This window comes from Cucurbita moschata, unplaced genomic scaffold, assembly GCF_002738365.1.
Source record: "Cucurbita moschata cultivar Rifu unplaced genomic scaffold, Cmos_1.0 Cmo_Scf00018, whole genome shotgun sequence".
NCBI lineage: Eukaryota > Viridiplantae > Streptophyta > Magnoliopsida > Cucurbitales > Cucurbitaceae > Cucurbita > Cucurbita moschata.
In genome coordinates, this window is record NW_019268534.1 from 1,305,968 (window position 1) to 1,320,809 (window position 14,842).

At 35.9% G+C, this 14,842-nt stretch overlaps 3 protein-coding genes across 5 annotated transcripts in view; 2 read left to right on the forward strand and 1 right to left on the reverse strand.

Moving 5' to 3' along the window:
• LOC111456034 (serine/threonine-protein kinase HT1-like) overlaps positions 1 to 7,010 on the forward strand; it is a 14,181-nt gene extending 7,171 nt beyond the window's left edge. Inside the window, exons 3-9 of one of the 3 annotated variants that reach the window (XM_023097734.1) lie at positions 3,624 to 3,999; positions 4,368 to 4,489; positions 4,724 to 4,932; positions 5,008 to 5,182; positions 5,336 to 5,470; positions 6,509 to 6,719; positions 6,756 to 7,010. In XM_023097734.1, the coding sequence (XP_022953502.1) occupies positions 3,636 to 3,999; positions 4,368 to 4,489; positions 4,724 to 4,932; positions 5,008 to 5,182; positions 5,336 to 5,470; positions 6,509 to 6,715 (1,212 nt within the window). In that variant the 5' untranslated portion in view covers positions 3,624 to 3,635 and the 3' untranslated portion in view covers positions 6,716 to 6,719; positions 6,756 to 7,010. Of the gene's footprint in view, positions 1 to 2,583; positions 4,000 to 4,367; positions 4,490 to 4,723; positions 4,933 to 5,007; positions 5,183 to 5,335; positions 5,471 to 6,508; positions 6,720 to 6,755 lie in introns of those variants that run through there. The other 2 variants (XM_023097736.1, XM_023097735.1) reach the window with 2 other exon arrangements.
• Positions 7,011 to 7,557: 547 nt separating this feature from the next.
• Positions 7,558 to 11,563, forward strand: LOC111456035 (homocysteine S-methyltransferase 2-like). The gene is made up of 7 exons (XM_023097737.1): positions 7,558 to 7,851; positions 8,796 to 8,852; positions 8,929 to 9,158; positions 9,346 to 9,475; positions 9,722 to 9,925; positions 10,742 to 10,813; positions 11,198 to 11,563. The coding sequence occupies exons 1-7, from the start codon at positions 7,669 to 7,671 to the stop codon at positions 11,354 to 11,356; spliced, it is 1,035 nt and encodes a 344-aa protein (XP_022953505.1). The 5' UTR covers positions 7,558 to 7,668; the 3' UTR covers positions 11,357 to 11,563.
• Positions 11,564 to 11,607: 44 nt separating this feature from the next.
• LOC111456036 (UPF0690 protein C1orf52 homolog) lies at positions 11,608 to 13,686 on the reverse strand. The gene is made up of 3 exons (XM_023097739.1): positions 13,539 to 13,686; positions 13,055 to 13,231; positions 11,608 to 12,343 (listed from the first exon to the last, which is right to left on the reverse strand). The coding sequence occupies exons 2-3, from the start codon at positions 13,212 to 13,214 to the stop codon at positions 11,961 to 11,963; spliced, it is 543 nt and encodes a 180-aa protein (XP_022953507.1). The 5' UTR covers positions 13,215 to 13,231; positions 13,539 to 13,686; the 3' UTR covers positions 11,608 to 11,960.
• Between the last annotated feature and the right edge of the window lie 1,156 nt (positions 13,687 to 14,842).

The following is a 14,842-nucleotide window of genomic DNA, read 5'->3' on the forward strand; positions in this document are numbered from 1 at the left end:
AACCACATTGGGAGGCAGCTCTTCGAGTTCTAAGGTACATTAAAGGCACTCCTGGTCAAGGACTTCTACTGCCATCTGAAAACAATTTAAGATTACAGGCATATTGCGATTCTGACTGGGGTGGTTGTCGAACTTCCAGACGATCTATTTCTGGGTTCTGCATTTTCCTCGGAAATTCAATTATTTCTTGGAAGTCTAAAAAGCAGACTAATGTGTCCAGATCATCAACAGAAGCCGAGTATCGAGCTATGACAAATACTTGTTTAGAGTTAACTTGGTTAAGATACATTCTTCAAGACTTGAATGTTCCACTGTCCGAACCAGCATTATTATATTGTGATAATCAAGCAGCATTACATATAGCAGCCAATCCAGTTTTTCATGAACGTACGAAACACATTGAAATAGATTGTCATATAGTTCGAGAAAAATTACAAGCTGGAATCATCAAACCGTGTTATGTTTCGACCAAAATGCAATTGGCAGATGTTTTTACTAAAGCTTTGGGAAGACAGCAATTTGACTTTTTGAAGGACAAGTTGGGTGTGATCGACATACACTCTCCAACTTGAGGGGGAGTATTAAGAGGATATTTTGCCGTGATAATTAGTTAGAATATATCTTAGATATTTAGGAAGCTGTTAGAATAGATTTGATTAACCGTATATTTTATTTATTTACCAGATTTAATTAGATATATATTTTTCTATTTTTAGGTATTAGTTGATAGTTTGTATCCTATTTAAACGTGGTAAACCTGAATGAAGATCATACTTTCGATCCCAATTCTATTTCTATTTCTCATTCTTAACAGAAACCTTATTTGAAAGGAATTACACTTTTCTTGAGGAAAAAATTGGTTTAGACATATACTTTCGATCAAAAGATCATATTCGAATCTCCCAATCATATTAGACTCAAAAGACAAAAAGAAACCGAAAAGGTCCAATGCTAGAAGAACTGTTGTTAGACCTTAGAAAAAAACAATCTAACAATGCCCGATTTACCCCCTGGAGAGAGGAGGAGGTGACAAACAAAAAAAGCTCTGTTTGTTATCTAATCTAAGCAAGTTGTTCGTACTTTAGTTCTTCTTGTAGCTATTGTTTTAAAACAAAGTTTTAGAAACTGAAATAGTAAAAGCAGCTTATAAATGAAAATGAAACATGTATATAAATAGGATTTTCCGTTGAGACATTCATTTTTTTTTTGGTACAATGTATTGTACGAAGGAAATTATGGTGAGAGGTCTAATTGAGTCTTAAAGAGTTGCGTGAAGGGTCGGGAAAGCTTCTAATATCATCAGTAGTGCATACCATACATCAATTATTTGACATATCATCAGATAGTACAGTCTTATTGGATTCCACGCTATTCCTAATTTCTTATTTTATGACGAACAATGAACGAAAGTAGCATAGAGAAATTGTCGCTTTGTCAAGCTGACTAAAAAGCACCCCAAATTTCTGTACATCAACATTATATTCAAAAAGTTGATAAGAATGCATTCACATCTTTCTTTGCCTAACTTAGATCGAGTTGTGTTAGTTTAAGCTAAGCTGTTCCGATCCTTTGTTTAATAAGCTCAACCGTTCTTACGTAAATTTGCCAAATTGAAATTGAGTTAAGTTAGTGTTGGTTGTTTTGCAATTCGTTCGACAATACCAGTTATTCAAATTACAAATTTATCCAACTGTTGATCGAGTTCGTCGAACTCGTTCAAAATTTTGTGAGAATTAGATTGATCTTAGAACACTGAATTTTATTTGGTAGAAAAAATATATCATACCTACCCTAGCTAAATCTAAGTTGGATTGATACAAGTTTTGAAAGTAATGAATTTCATTTTCATCCATTACTTTGCAAATGCTTTCAACAATACTATGGATGACTTTTTGAACTGCTACTAGTGGTGGTGGGTGAGTTTGCTTTGTGTGCCTCTTTATATTTGCCTTTTATTTTTATTATTTTTTTTAATGAAAAAAATAAATTTATAAATGTCGAGTCATGAATGAATAGTAGTGGTTTCTTTAATATGAGTGATTTTTTCATTCTTTTCATCCTTTTACGTATGTTTAAGGATATATAAATGAACCGAGTTCACATCGAATGAGAGTACTCAGAGGATATAAAAGTATGAATAAGAAAGCTTACAAAATTGGTAGTTACTACCTATATCACTTTTTGGTGACTTGGTGATAGAACTTCGAAATTAAGTGTGACGTAACGATCTTTTTTCGGAAACAATGAGTAATGACAAAACATGTTAAAAAGACTCACTTTGGACTTAGGCACAGTCAAAATTTCACTGACTTGTTAGTTATTAATATTTTTTAGTTTTCTAACATCGAACCGACACGATTGTAAATGTTCGTGTACTAAACTTATAATGTAACAGATTAAAAGCATATATATTTCATTATATAATTGACAAATTAGTTGTCTATATGAGCATAGCTCGTTAACCTAAGTTTATATTTTCGACAAAAAAGTTAGAGGTTTAAAACATTTCCCTCCACATACTATTTATTTATTTTTTTAGAAAAATATATAACTTAAATTATTTGATATTTATATAATAAAGACTCAAACAATCCTTGGTTGTAATTGCATTACGATAGTGCAATACGTCAAGACGAAAAAAAAAACCTAATAAAAATAGAATAAAACCAATAGGGTCATTTCAGGAATTTCACAAAAGAAACCAAAATTTGTACGGAACATCCAAGGAGGAACAAAACTTATAAATAAAATAAAAATAAAATACCGTTAAATCCGTTGAAGGCAAAGCGTGGCGTATCAGAAGGCCCGATTCTTCGATGTTTTTTGTTTTGGCATTCAAAATCCCGAAAAGAAAATTCTCCCCCGAAAATTTCATTCTTTTTGCATAATTATTTTGAATAAAAAAAAAATCTCCATTTTATCGATTTTGTTATTCTCCATGTATCTTCCTTTTTTCCGATTCCCTCTCTGAATTTGCCAATTTTTTCCTCTATAAGTTGTTGTCCACAAAACCCACCCCTCTCTTTCGCTTTCTCCCACCAATTCAACGATACCCATCTCCTCTTTGTTCACTATTTCTTTTATTTGGGATATCCCCTTCCGATTTCGGTGAAGGTTTTTGGGTTCTTCATCCTGTTCTTGTTGTTTTTCTACGATTCTTGGCGATTCTGCATGTGGGTCGGTTTTCTCTGGGCTTCTTTGTCGCCCAAACTTGCAGAAACTGATCGAAGATAGTAAAATTTAACGGTTCTAAGCTGCTAGATTTGTGGGGTGGTTCGAACACTGGCTGCTTATCGAGTTTTTAATCTTCCAATACCATAATATTTTATTTGTCGTTTGAGTTCATTGGTTATTGTTTTTTTTATATATATAAAAGAAACAAAAGATGTGTTGAGAGGTTTCTGGTTGTTTGTTTGTTTGTGTTTTTAGATTAGAATCATGGTTGTTTCGTTGAACTGGTAACGTATTGCTTGTCGTCTTCTTGTCATCTTCGTTAAGTTTTTTGAACCAATTTCTAGGTCTAGTTTTTATTGTCTTCCATGTGTTTGTAAAAATGTCCCTGTGTTTTTTTTGAATTCCTTTGTTTTCTTTTTTCCTCTTTACTTTCAATCTATCTGTCAAAGCTTTATTGGAACATGGATTTAACAAATGGGGGCAGGGCCGGCAAAGCTCCGATAGCGAATAATTCCGTTACCGAAGTAGCTGATATTGTTTCTGGTAAGTCTAGCAATCCCCAAGAGAATGATTTGGGATCAAAGTTGGGGATAGGAAGCAAAAGCAACAAGGATATGGTATTTCGTGCTGATAAGATTGATTTCAAGAGCTGGGATATTCAGCTGGATAGACACTTGAGCAGGGCATGGTCAAGGGACAGGGAAGTGCCTGCCAAAAAGGAAGAATGGGAGATTAACTTGTCTAAACTTGATATCAGATATGTTAAAGCTCATGGCACTTATGGTACTATTTACAGAGGAAACTATGATGGCAAAGATGCTGCAGGTAATTCGCACCTCGTTTTACAGTATTTTTCGCCGTCTAGACAATCATCGTAACGATTGACCATGTGTTCTTGATTAGATATGGATCAGTTTTCAAATGATTAAGCCAGTCCATCTTTGTTTGAGTAATTTGATAATGATGCCTTTTTCCTTATTGAAGCTGACATAACTAATTAAGTTTAATGTGATCAAAAGATGTTGAATGTGGTTCCTATGTTGGTAGTCTTCCTATAAGAGAATTGCTCTGACAATTATAGAGTTGATAACGTTTTGAAAGTACTTTAGCTCCACGCATTAGATGATTACTGGATGGCATAGTCGAGTTTTCGTTTGTTTTATCGCTTTATGACGATATTCTGAATATTGTAGTGAAAGTGCTTGATTGGGGGGAGGATGGTGTTTCCTCCGTTGCTGAAATTGCTGCTCTTAGAGCATCTTTTCGCCAGGAAGTTGCTGTATGGCATAGGCTTGACCATCCCAATGTTGCCAAGGTCAAGTATCTTTTACATGTAGTGTATGGTATTACAGTATCTCAAACAGGTCAAACCATTCATTTTTACTGTGATTATTCTAATACGGAAGGCTTTGATTCTTTACATTTGGTACTTCCACTGTTCTTCATGGTCATATTCTCCTGCTGAAATGTCTAACTATTTTGTTTTCCTGTTCTACGGGGCTCTTGTGTTCATATGTGAAGATCAAATGATAAGAACTTTATGATACAGTTTTATGGAGCTTCAATGGGGACCTCCAACCTTAAAATCCCTCCCAAAAGCCCATCATTTGACAGTAACCAATCTTTTCCTTCAAGGGCTTGCTGCGTTGTTGTTGAGTATCTTCCAGGAGGAACCCTAAAGGGCTTTTTAATCAAAAACAGGAAAAAGAAACTTGCATTTAAGGTTGTGATTCAACTTGCTTTGGATCTTTCTAGAGGGTAAGTAAACGTTGGATTCTACAAATCATTCCAATATGCTGAGTTTTGAGGCAGTTGCTTATTTTGATCTTGCAGTTTGAGTTATCTACACTCCAAAAAGATTGTACACCGTGATATTAAAACGGAGAACGTGCTGTTCGATGCTCAGAAGACTCTCAAAATTGTTGATTTTGGCGTTGCTCGAGTCGAAGCGCAGAATCCACGGGATATGACTGGAGAAACTGGCACGCTCGGTTACATGGCTCCCGAGGTTCCTTCATTTTTTTCTCTAAGATCTTATGGTTGATGATAATTGGCTTCTCATTTCAATACAGTTCATTCAACAGATCCAATTCTCATTTGGGTTGCATTGTTTCTCTGTTTTTGACTGAATAAAGGAATCTAACCAACATTTTTTCTACAGGTCCTTGATGGTAAGCCTTATAATCGAAAATGTGATGTTTACAGTTTTGGTATATGTTTGTGGGAAACATATTGCTGCGATATGCCTTACCCAGATCTCAGTTTTGCTGAAATTTCATCTGCAGTTGTACGCCAGGTATGTTTATTTAATTAACTACACAATTATTGACACTACAAATACGAAACGGTATGCTTTAACTTCGAGAACGTTCTTCTTTCTTTTTTCGGGTGGGCGGAGACGAGGTAGCTCAGCCAGGTCCGAATTGGCCATTGACTTCTATAATCGATTGTTTTTCGTTAAGTTTGTGAAGTAGTCTCGTGAACTATTTAGAAAACATTGTCTTTGTAAGAACTTCCATTTGACACTTGATCATAGAAATTGTGAAATCCCACATTGGTGAGAGGGAAGAACGAAACAACCCTTATAAAGATGTGGAAACTTCTCCCTAGCAAGATGCGTTTTAGAAATCGTGAGGCTAACGACGATACGTAACAGGTCAACGCGGATAATATCTACTAGCGGTGGGCTTGAATTGTTACAAATGGTATCAAAGTTAGACACCAAGAGGTGTGCCAACTAGGATGTTGGGTCTCAAGGGTGGGGTGAAATGTGAGATCTCACATCGGTTGAAGAGGGGAACAAAACATTCATTATAAGGGTGTGGAAACCTCTCCCTAGCAAACGCATTTTAAAACTGTGTGGCTGACAACGATGCGTAACAGGCGAAAGTGGACAATATCTGTTAGCGGTGGGCTTGGGTTATTGCAAACAGTATCAAAGTCAGACACCAAGAGGTGTACCAACTAGGATGTTGGGTCCCAAGGGTGGAGTAGAATGTGAGATCCCACCTCGGTTGAAACCCTTACTCAGCAGACGCATTTTAAAACTGTGAGGTTGATGATGATACATAATGGGCCAAAACAAACAATATCCACCGGTGGTAGGCTTACGCTCTTAGCTAGAGATATTAGTTTGTTTTGCTCTATAGATTTGATTGAATTAGCATTTTAAGTGGTTTGTTCAGATCATGTGTATCCATAGAAAAAGCAACTTTAGTCGAAAAACTTAATCCATGCTATAATGTTGACAAAAATTGACTGTGATGTACCATGAGTGCTTGATTTGTGGATGTATTCTGAAATTGAATTCATGAGTAAAAATTACGTGCAACAGAATTTACGACCCGAAATCCCTAGATGCTGTCCGAGTTCATTCGCAAGCATCATGAAAAGATGTTGGGATGCAAATCCAGAAAGGCGACCCGACATGGACGAGGTCGTAAACTTGTTGGAAGCCATCGATACGAGCAAGGGAGGTGGCATGATTTCTAAAGATCAAGCTACTCGTTGTTTTTGTTTCGGCATACCTCGTGGTCCATAGATAATGACAGTTTAGAGAAGTCATTGGTAAGCATAAAGATTGAACTATTATATAGAAGTATGCAGTAGTGCAAATTAGCCAAAGGTGTGCGTTCGTGAGCCGACCTCAAAGTTTCAATCAATTCTTGACCACCTACTCAAAACTAAGAGCGGATGCCGCCGCTTCTACGAACTTCTTTTTTTTGCCACAAGTACTCTTGTTTTGCTGTTCATATTTGGGATTTGGAACTATTTTGATGGTTTAGATTTTGAATTTAAAATTTTAAAATAAATATTTGTAGTAAAAAAAAAAAAAATACAAAGTCTAATAATATAGTATTTCTTTTTTAACATAAACATATTCATAAATTTAAATATATTATATGAAATATATTTTTGAATATCTTATATTAAATTAGGAAGCCAGCTGTATATAAATGAAAATTTTATATTAAATATCCAAATTGAAAAAAGCTACTAATTTTTTAAAATTATATTTATATATTGAAATTGGCAACTAATTTAATTTTATATTTAATCCGTCAATTTTATTACATAAACATAAAATGTAACAAAAAGTAATTAAAAATGAAGAAAAATAAATTGTCTAATTATGCGAGGTAAAAAATATATTTTTTATATATTATCCGATAATTTTGTGGGAAAAAAATGTCTTTGTAAATTTCTCGATTTATTTTCATATAAAATTAAATAAAGAAAGGGATATATTCATAAATTCATTAGTTTAGTAAAATAAATTTAAAAATAATAAAAAGAAAAATTATAAATTGGTTATAATAATAATAAAATAAAAGGCTGAATGAAAAAATAGGAGGAACAGTATAAATGCCCTTCGAACTCCCTCTTCTCGAATCTTGATTGGCTCAAGAAAAGCTTCGACGGCTGATAAACACATTCATTCTCGAAATTTCCCATTCCTGAATCATTGAATCTTTGAGTAGTTGAATATCTACAATGGCGGAAACTACTTCCGACAAATTGTCATCGGCGTTCATGACAGAGTTTCTGAGAAATGCCGGTGGCACCGCCATTATTGATGGTGGTTTGGCCACGGAGCTGGAACGGCAAGGCGCCGACCTCAACGATCCTCTTTGGAGCGCTACATGTCTCCTCACTTCCCCTCACCTGATTCACAAAGTATATGTTCTTCCACTTTATCTTCAGCTTTTGGTTTTTTTCGTTTGTTTTCGTAACTAGTATAATCAGAAACCGGATGATTGCTTTCCCAATTTGTTTAATCTCAAATTCTAGTGACCATCTATGTTGTTTTAAAAGCGAAACTATAATAATATTTATTATAAAGTTGGTTTGGCTTATCTGTTAACCTCACTTCGGATTTCGCTTTTACTTAATCACAGATTCATCGTTTGTAATGCAGGTGGATGAAGCTTTTTTCTGCTGATATCTTGCTTCTTTCATGCAATTAGCTCTACTTTGAAACGAATTAAATTCTGTTTTCAGTTTCGTGGATGTTGAATTTAGAAAGTAGCATTCCCCCATTGGCTTTTGAATTTATCACTTATCAGCTCGCTTTAGGTCTGTTTGAGAGTGCTAAAAAGTTCTTTTTCGTACTATAAAAGTTGTTAACGTTAGGAATCAAAAACCTCCTCAATGGCATGATATTGATATTGTCCACTTTGAGCATTAGTTCCCATGACTTTGCTTTTGGTTTCTTCTGAGATCTATAGAACCCACGAACAGTCTCCCCTTAATCGAGGCTCGACTCCTTCTTTAGAGCCTTCGAACAAAGTACACCCTTTGTTCGACATTTGAGGATTCTATTGATATAGCTTAGTTAAGAGCGTAGCTCTGATACCATATTAAATCACATACCTCCACAATAATATGATATTGTCCACTTTGAGCATTAGCTCTCGTAGCTTTGTTTTTGGTTTCCCTAAAAGACCTCATACCAATGGAGATGTATTCCTTACTTATAAACCCATGATCAACCCCTTAATCAGCCGATATGGGACTCCTCTCCCAACAATCAATGTTTGGTTCCGTAGCTCTTTGAAATTTTAATGCGTCATTATTGCTTTGATTCTTTTCAATTATTTTTTTGGTATTGTGTGGTATAGGTACACATGGATTACCTTGAAGCAGGGGCAGATATTATCATCACGGCATCTTATCAAGTAATTCTCCAGTCTGAATTTCTAATGATGTTTACGTCATAAAAAAGTCAAACCAAGTGTCATTTTATCTCCACAGGCCACCATCCAGGGATTTGAGTCCAAAGGGCTTTCAACAGATGAAGGTGAATCCTTGTTAAGAAAGAGTGTGGAGATCGCCTGTTCAGCACGGGATAATTATTATGATAGGTGTAATACAAGCATTCCTGTTGAGACTCCAGATGGTAAAATTTTCAAAAAACGTCAGATACTTGTAGCAGCTTCAGTGGGGAGCTATGGAGCATATTTGGCTGATGGGTCTGAGTACAGGTGAGTTAATACTACTTCCAGGGGGCTTTTACAACCTTATATGAAATTTAATTTGGATGTTTCAACAGTAAATGCAACCTTTTATCGATCAGTTTTTTTTTTTTTTACCAACTATTACCAATGCAGAAATTTCTGTCCATTTCAACTCTGAAGTGATTCGATGTTCTTTGTTTCTGTGCCTTCTTAGTGGTAATTATGGTGACAGTATTACACTTGAGGCTCTGAAAGAATTCCATAGGAGAAGGGTAAAAGTGCTTGCAGAGTCGGGGGCTGACCTGATTGCATTTGAAACCATTCCCAATAAACTTGAAGCTAAGGTATTTGATCCTAATGCAATGAAATTAACGTGCATATCATTTTTTGGTCTTATAGTTGCCATATCTGTGACCAGCTCCTTTAATTGAAATTTTATAGTACAACATGAAGTTTCCCTATGATTGCTTTTGGCTTTTTGGGCTCACTGGTTTCTGATAAAATGATCACCTTACCGGTGTTGCACCGTTGCATGCTGTATATAAAGTGCTCATTGACAATTTTTTTGATCGTGGATGCTATGTGCACAGGCATATGCAGAACTCTTGGAGGAAGAAAATATAAGTGTTCCTGCATGGTTTGCTTTCAACTCGAAGGATGGTATCCATGTAGTTAGTGGTGATTCTTACTCTGAATGTGTGTCGATTGCAGAATCGTGCAGAAATATTGTGGCAGTGGGAATCAACTGTACACCGCCTAGGTTTATTCATGGTCTAATATCTTCCATTAAGAAGGTAAGATATCTCGTTTTTATTTTTTTTTTGTTGAAAAATCTCAATTAAAGAATGCACTTCTATCGAAGTACATTATATGCGTTTAATGTATTTCATTTGTCTGTCAACTAAGAGAGTTGAATGTTTTTATTGCCTGTGAGATCCCACGTCGGTTGAAGAGGGGAAAGAAACATTCTTTATAAGGGTGTGGAAACCTCTACCTAGCATACGCTTTTTAAAAATCTTGAGGGGAAGCCCGAAAGAAAAGCCTAAAGAGGACAATATCTGCTAGTAGTGGGTCTGGGTGGTTACAAATGGTATTAGAGCCAGACACCGGGTGGTATGCCAACGAGGACGCTGAATCCTGAAAGAGGGTGGACACCCCGCGGTGTACCAGCGAGGACGCTAAGCCCTGAAAAGAGGTGGACACCAAGCGGTGTGCCAGCAAGGACGTTGGCACCCCGAGGGGGGGGATTAGGGAGTCCTACATCGATTGGAGTGGAGAACGAGTGCCGGTGAGGACGCTGGGTCCTGAAAGGGGTGGATTGTGAGATCATACACCATTTTAAAAACTTTGAAGGGAAGCTCAAAAGGGAAAACCTAAAGAAAACAATATCTGCTAGTGGTGGGCTTGGGCGGTTACAATTAATATCGATTTTATAAAATTAAAAGTCGAAAGAACAGAAAGAAAATTTTCATTTTGTTCTGATTATTTGTTTATTGCGTTAATGTCTTTTCTTCTCTCTTTCTGAGTTTTTTGAATGGATACATCCTTAATTCCTTACCTTACAAGACGGTCATGGAGAACTAATTGTTTCTAATGAATCACTCTTTCAGGTCTCTACAAAGCCTATAGTGATATATCCAAATAGCGGTGAAAGTTATGATGCTGATCTAAAGGAATGGGTGGTAAGTCCATTTTATAACCATCTTTGATTCACTTCTTTTCAGACATTTCTTTGGTTGAAATGAATATACTCCCAAATTTACAATTATCTCTGAAATGTATTATATATGTTAGAAGTTCAATTGTGACAGCATTGCAGTTCGAAAGAGCTTTGACATAGCTAAGTTCATGAATTATTCCCTTTTTAAACAGTGATCTAAATTTCATTTCTGAAGGGACAGGTTTGATATCGTTCCCCACAGTCATTCTGTACTGCGTTTAAAGCTAGAAACTAACTGTTTCACTTAGCCCGTAACTATGATATTTGAAGAACAATGCTAAATAAGTCCCAACGAACACACTTTTTCTGGTCTATTAAAATGTAAGCTTTTTTGTACGTGATGCAGCAAAATACTGGGGTCTCTGATGATGATTTTGTATCATATGTAAACAAATGGTGTGAGGTCGGGGCGTCGTTAGTCGGAGGTTGCTGCCGAACCACTCCAGATACAATCAGAGCTATTTACAGGACCCTTTCAAAGAGAGAAGAAAACCATTCTCTATAGTAACATCTCAAGGTAAGCTGATTCTCTGAGGATGTCTCTTGGACTCGTAATGGCTTCGCTGATGAATGAAAGGATTGTATTTTCTGGAAGCACATTACTTACTACCGTTCTTAATTTTGACTCTTTTAACTTGTATTAATTTTTACCATACATCAACTTGCACCTCAAATTTAAATAATATTACAGTGACAATCTTACTCCTCTTAAGCCATCATCTTCAACCATTAACATCCTCATTAGCCCCAACAGAATTTCATACGCAAATTCTTGGTGATAAACAGCTTCTTTCACCATCATATACACAACTGTTTGTAACTGAAGCTCTTTTATATATGATCATGAAAACGTTAAACTTGATACAACTGAACAACCAGTAAAAATGGTACACAATCAATCAGCTATTCCCCAGTTTCATATGGACCATAAAAGCGACTATGGGGATTAAACCCGAACGAAATGAGGATTGTTGATATTTTGCAGTGCGTCGGGCTGGGTTCCTGTCAGCTGCCTTTCCTGGGTAAATGATATAGTGGACTGCAAATGTAATCTTGTAACAGAGCTTTGACATGCAATGCATTGTTAACAATTTAGTTGCAATGGAAGGTTAAGTATCAAAACCAGAGTAGATTCCACTCTCCCTCAACGTTCTCTTTTCTTCTTCGACATAATTTTTCCCCCTGCTTGCTTGACCAAGCTCTCTTTTCCTCTTTTCCTTCTGGGAGAAGGAAATGTTCTTCTTCTCCTTCTGAGTTAGCGCGGTTAGCAGCTGCTCTCCATTTTCTAGTGCAGCTCTTGTTTTCTGTCTCTCTTCATATGATTCTTCAGTGTCTCTGTTTTCCCGAGTCTCCCTGCCAGTAGACCATGACCAATCTTGCTTCTCATTCTCTTTTGGAGGTGGTACTTTCAAGACTGATGGACCACCTTTGTAGCCGTGGCGTTTCAACGTATCGAAGTCCACAGCAATGTTCTTCCTCTTCCCAGATTTGACTGCAAACATGAAGCAACACATACACAACCACTGAGAAACGATGAAGCTAATGCCTTTTTCTTATCATATTTAGAATAGAGAGAGATGTTGCAAATATTACACAGCATATTTTCCCAATTTATTAGAACTGAACTACATATCTTTCGTTCACGTCCAAGTCTTCCAGCTCTACCATGCTCCTAGGACTTATAGATAGACAATATTTACCAGCAATACACGAAAGTCAAAATGTCACAGGTTTATTGATAATCCCAACTCCTTTTTCACCCTTCCATTTGAAGCGGGGTTCTTCTTATATGTACAGATAAATTAAGATAACTCTTGATGAACCAAACCATGTTATGCATTTGCATCTTCGTTTAAGTGAGCTAGCTTAACCTTAGTAATTCAACCTAAATGAACTGAGGAAAACATAACATACTCATAACTGTAAGGCATAAACCAATTATGTTCATCCTATATATATATCTTAAGCCCAACAACTGAAAGCAACATACTCAGAACAAATTATGCACTTCAAACAAAATATAGCATGTATGGGAGAATATCTAGCAGTGAGAATTTTTCATTTATTCTGACACAATATGACTAACTTTATTCACTAAAAATGCAAAACAGAGAGAAAAACAATCAAACGAATCCCATGAAGCATTAGGTTAAAATTTCATATTCAGGAGTACTAGAAATATTCCCAGCAAAGCAATTATAACCTTCAGTGCCCTTTTCTTTAGAGGACCGGCCAGCTTTAACTCGAAAGATCGCTTTTGCATCGCCACTATCTTCATCAGCGTCTGAATCCGACTGTGATAAAGACGACTCTTTAGATGACGAATTGTCCTCTTCATCGCTCCATGGCATTGCCCTTTTCATGTCAAAGCAAGACGAATCTGAAGCAAATCATCCAACAAAGATATTCGGGGTTCAAATCAATCAACCATAATCGAAATATTGAAAAAGACCCCCCTCCCCTCCCCCCACCCACAAACACAGTAAGAAAAATAATTTAAGTGCTACGTTTCAAGTCAACTTCATATCAGACAGTACACAAAACTCACTGGGTTGCTTCCTCAAACAAATCGAAACTTGCCGAAACGCATAAACCGCGAAAGAGAAAATGTTTCGTCCAATTCGAAATTCGTATAAACTACAAGATTCATTCTAGAATCGAAGATTAGAAGGAAGAGATAGTCATACCGTGTAGAAATCAGTAGCGCCGAGGCAGGGGATTGAGCTTTGATTGGAAGCTAGGGCTTGTGAAAGTCTGGACAAGGAAAATGAATCCCTTCTTTTCCCCGATAGATTCAGTGGGTTAGGGTTTTTGATGAAGATTAATCCAATTGAGTTAATGTTGATTAAGATAGTTAATTAAGTAAAAAATCATCCTAGTTTAATAATTAAGATATTAGTTCAAATTTTGAGAGTAGCATATAATCATCATGTATAAGCATAAGTGAAACGATTGGGCTCCTTTTCATATTGGGCCTGATCCAACTAGCCTTTGACATAGCCCATTTGGCCCACAACAAATTTATAGCCCATTTGGCCCACAACAAATTTAGGTTTCTCATAAATTTGTGGAATTGTTGGAAGAAATATGGCCCCATAATATTTGGCCATATACATACAATTTTTTTAATCCAAATCGTTTTTATTAAATAATGAATCTAACTCCACTCGACCATAAAATATTAAAATTGGGTGCACTAAAATTATCAAATTGTTTATTTAGAATCCAATTCAACCCACTGTTAGCCGACATTGTCTTGTTTGAACTTTCTCTTTCGTGCCTTAAAGTTTTTAAGACATATTGTTAGAGAGGAATTTTCACACATTTGAAAAGAACATACGTTTCTTTGTCTAATCAATATGAGATCTTACTATTTACCTTTTTCGAAGTCCAACGTCTAATACACCACCGATGGTGGGTGTTGCACGGGCATAAAATAGTATAAAAACAAAGGAAGGTGAATTTAAATAGATAAATTAATGAGCTTAAAATGTGACGAAGAAGGAATGGTTTTGGACAATAAATGAAGAAGAATAAGGACAACACCTGTTTTGATTTGACAGGGGACATGTGTGGTGATGCACCTTTTATGACATTCAATTGCCATCCATACACGCACTTTTTTTTTTCTTTTTTTCGTCTCAAATTTAATTCATTAATTAATTATTCACACGAAGATTATGATACTCTTTAGAGTTTAGGGTTTGGGGATGATTATGATATTATTTAGGGATTGGGGATGATTTTGATATTATTTAGGGTTTAGGGTTTTGAGGTTTAGAGTTTAAACCTTAAACTTGATATTATTTAGGGTTTGGAGATGATTTTGACATTATTTAGGGTTTAGGGTTTGAGGTTTAGAGTTTAAACCTTAAACTTGATATTATTTAGGGTTTGGGGATGATTTTGATATTATTTAGGGTTTAAACCATAAACTTGATATTATTTAGGGTTTGGGGATGATTTTGATATTATTTAGGGTTTAGGGTTT

Bases quoted from the DNA above. Each gene is read 5' to 3' on its own strand.
- LOC111456035 (XM_023097737.1), top strand. From the start codon at position 7,669: ATGGCGGAAACTACTTCCGACAAATTGTCATCGGCGTTCATGACAGAG. The intron at 9,159-9,345 runs GTGAGTTAATAC...GTGCCTTCTTAG, and splicing joins GCTGATGGGTCTGAGTACAG to TGGTAATTATGGTGACAGTA. The intron at 9,926-10,741 runs GTAAGATATCTC...TCACTCTTTCAG, and splicing joins TAATATCTTCCATTAAGAAG to GTCTCTACAAAGCCTATAGT.
- LOC111456036 (XM_023097739.1), bottom strand. From the start codon at position 13,214: ATGAAAAGGGCAATGCCATGGAGCGATGAAGAGGACAATTCGTCATCT. The intron at 12,344-13,054 runs GTTATAATTGCT...TCATGTTTGCAG, and splicing joins TAAAGAAAAGGGCACTGAAG to TCAAATCTGGGAAGAGGAAG.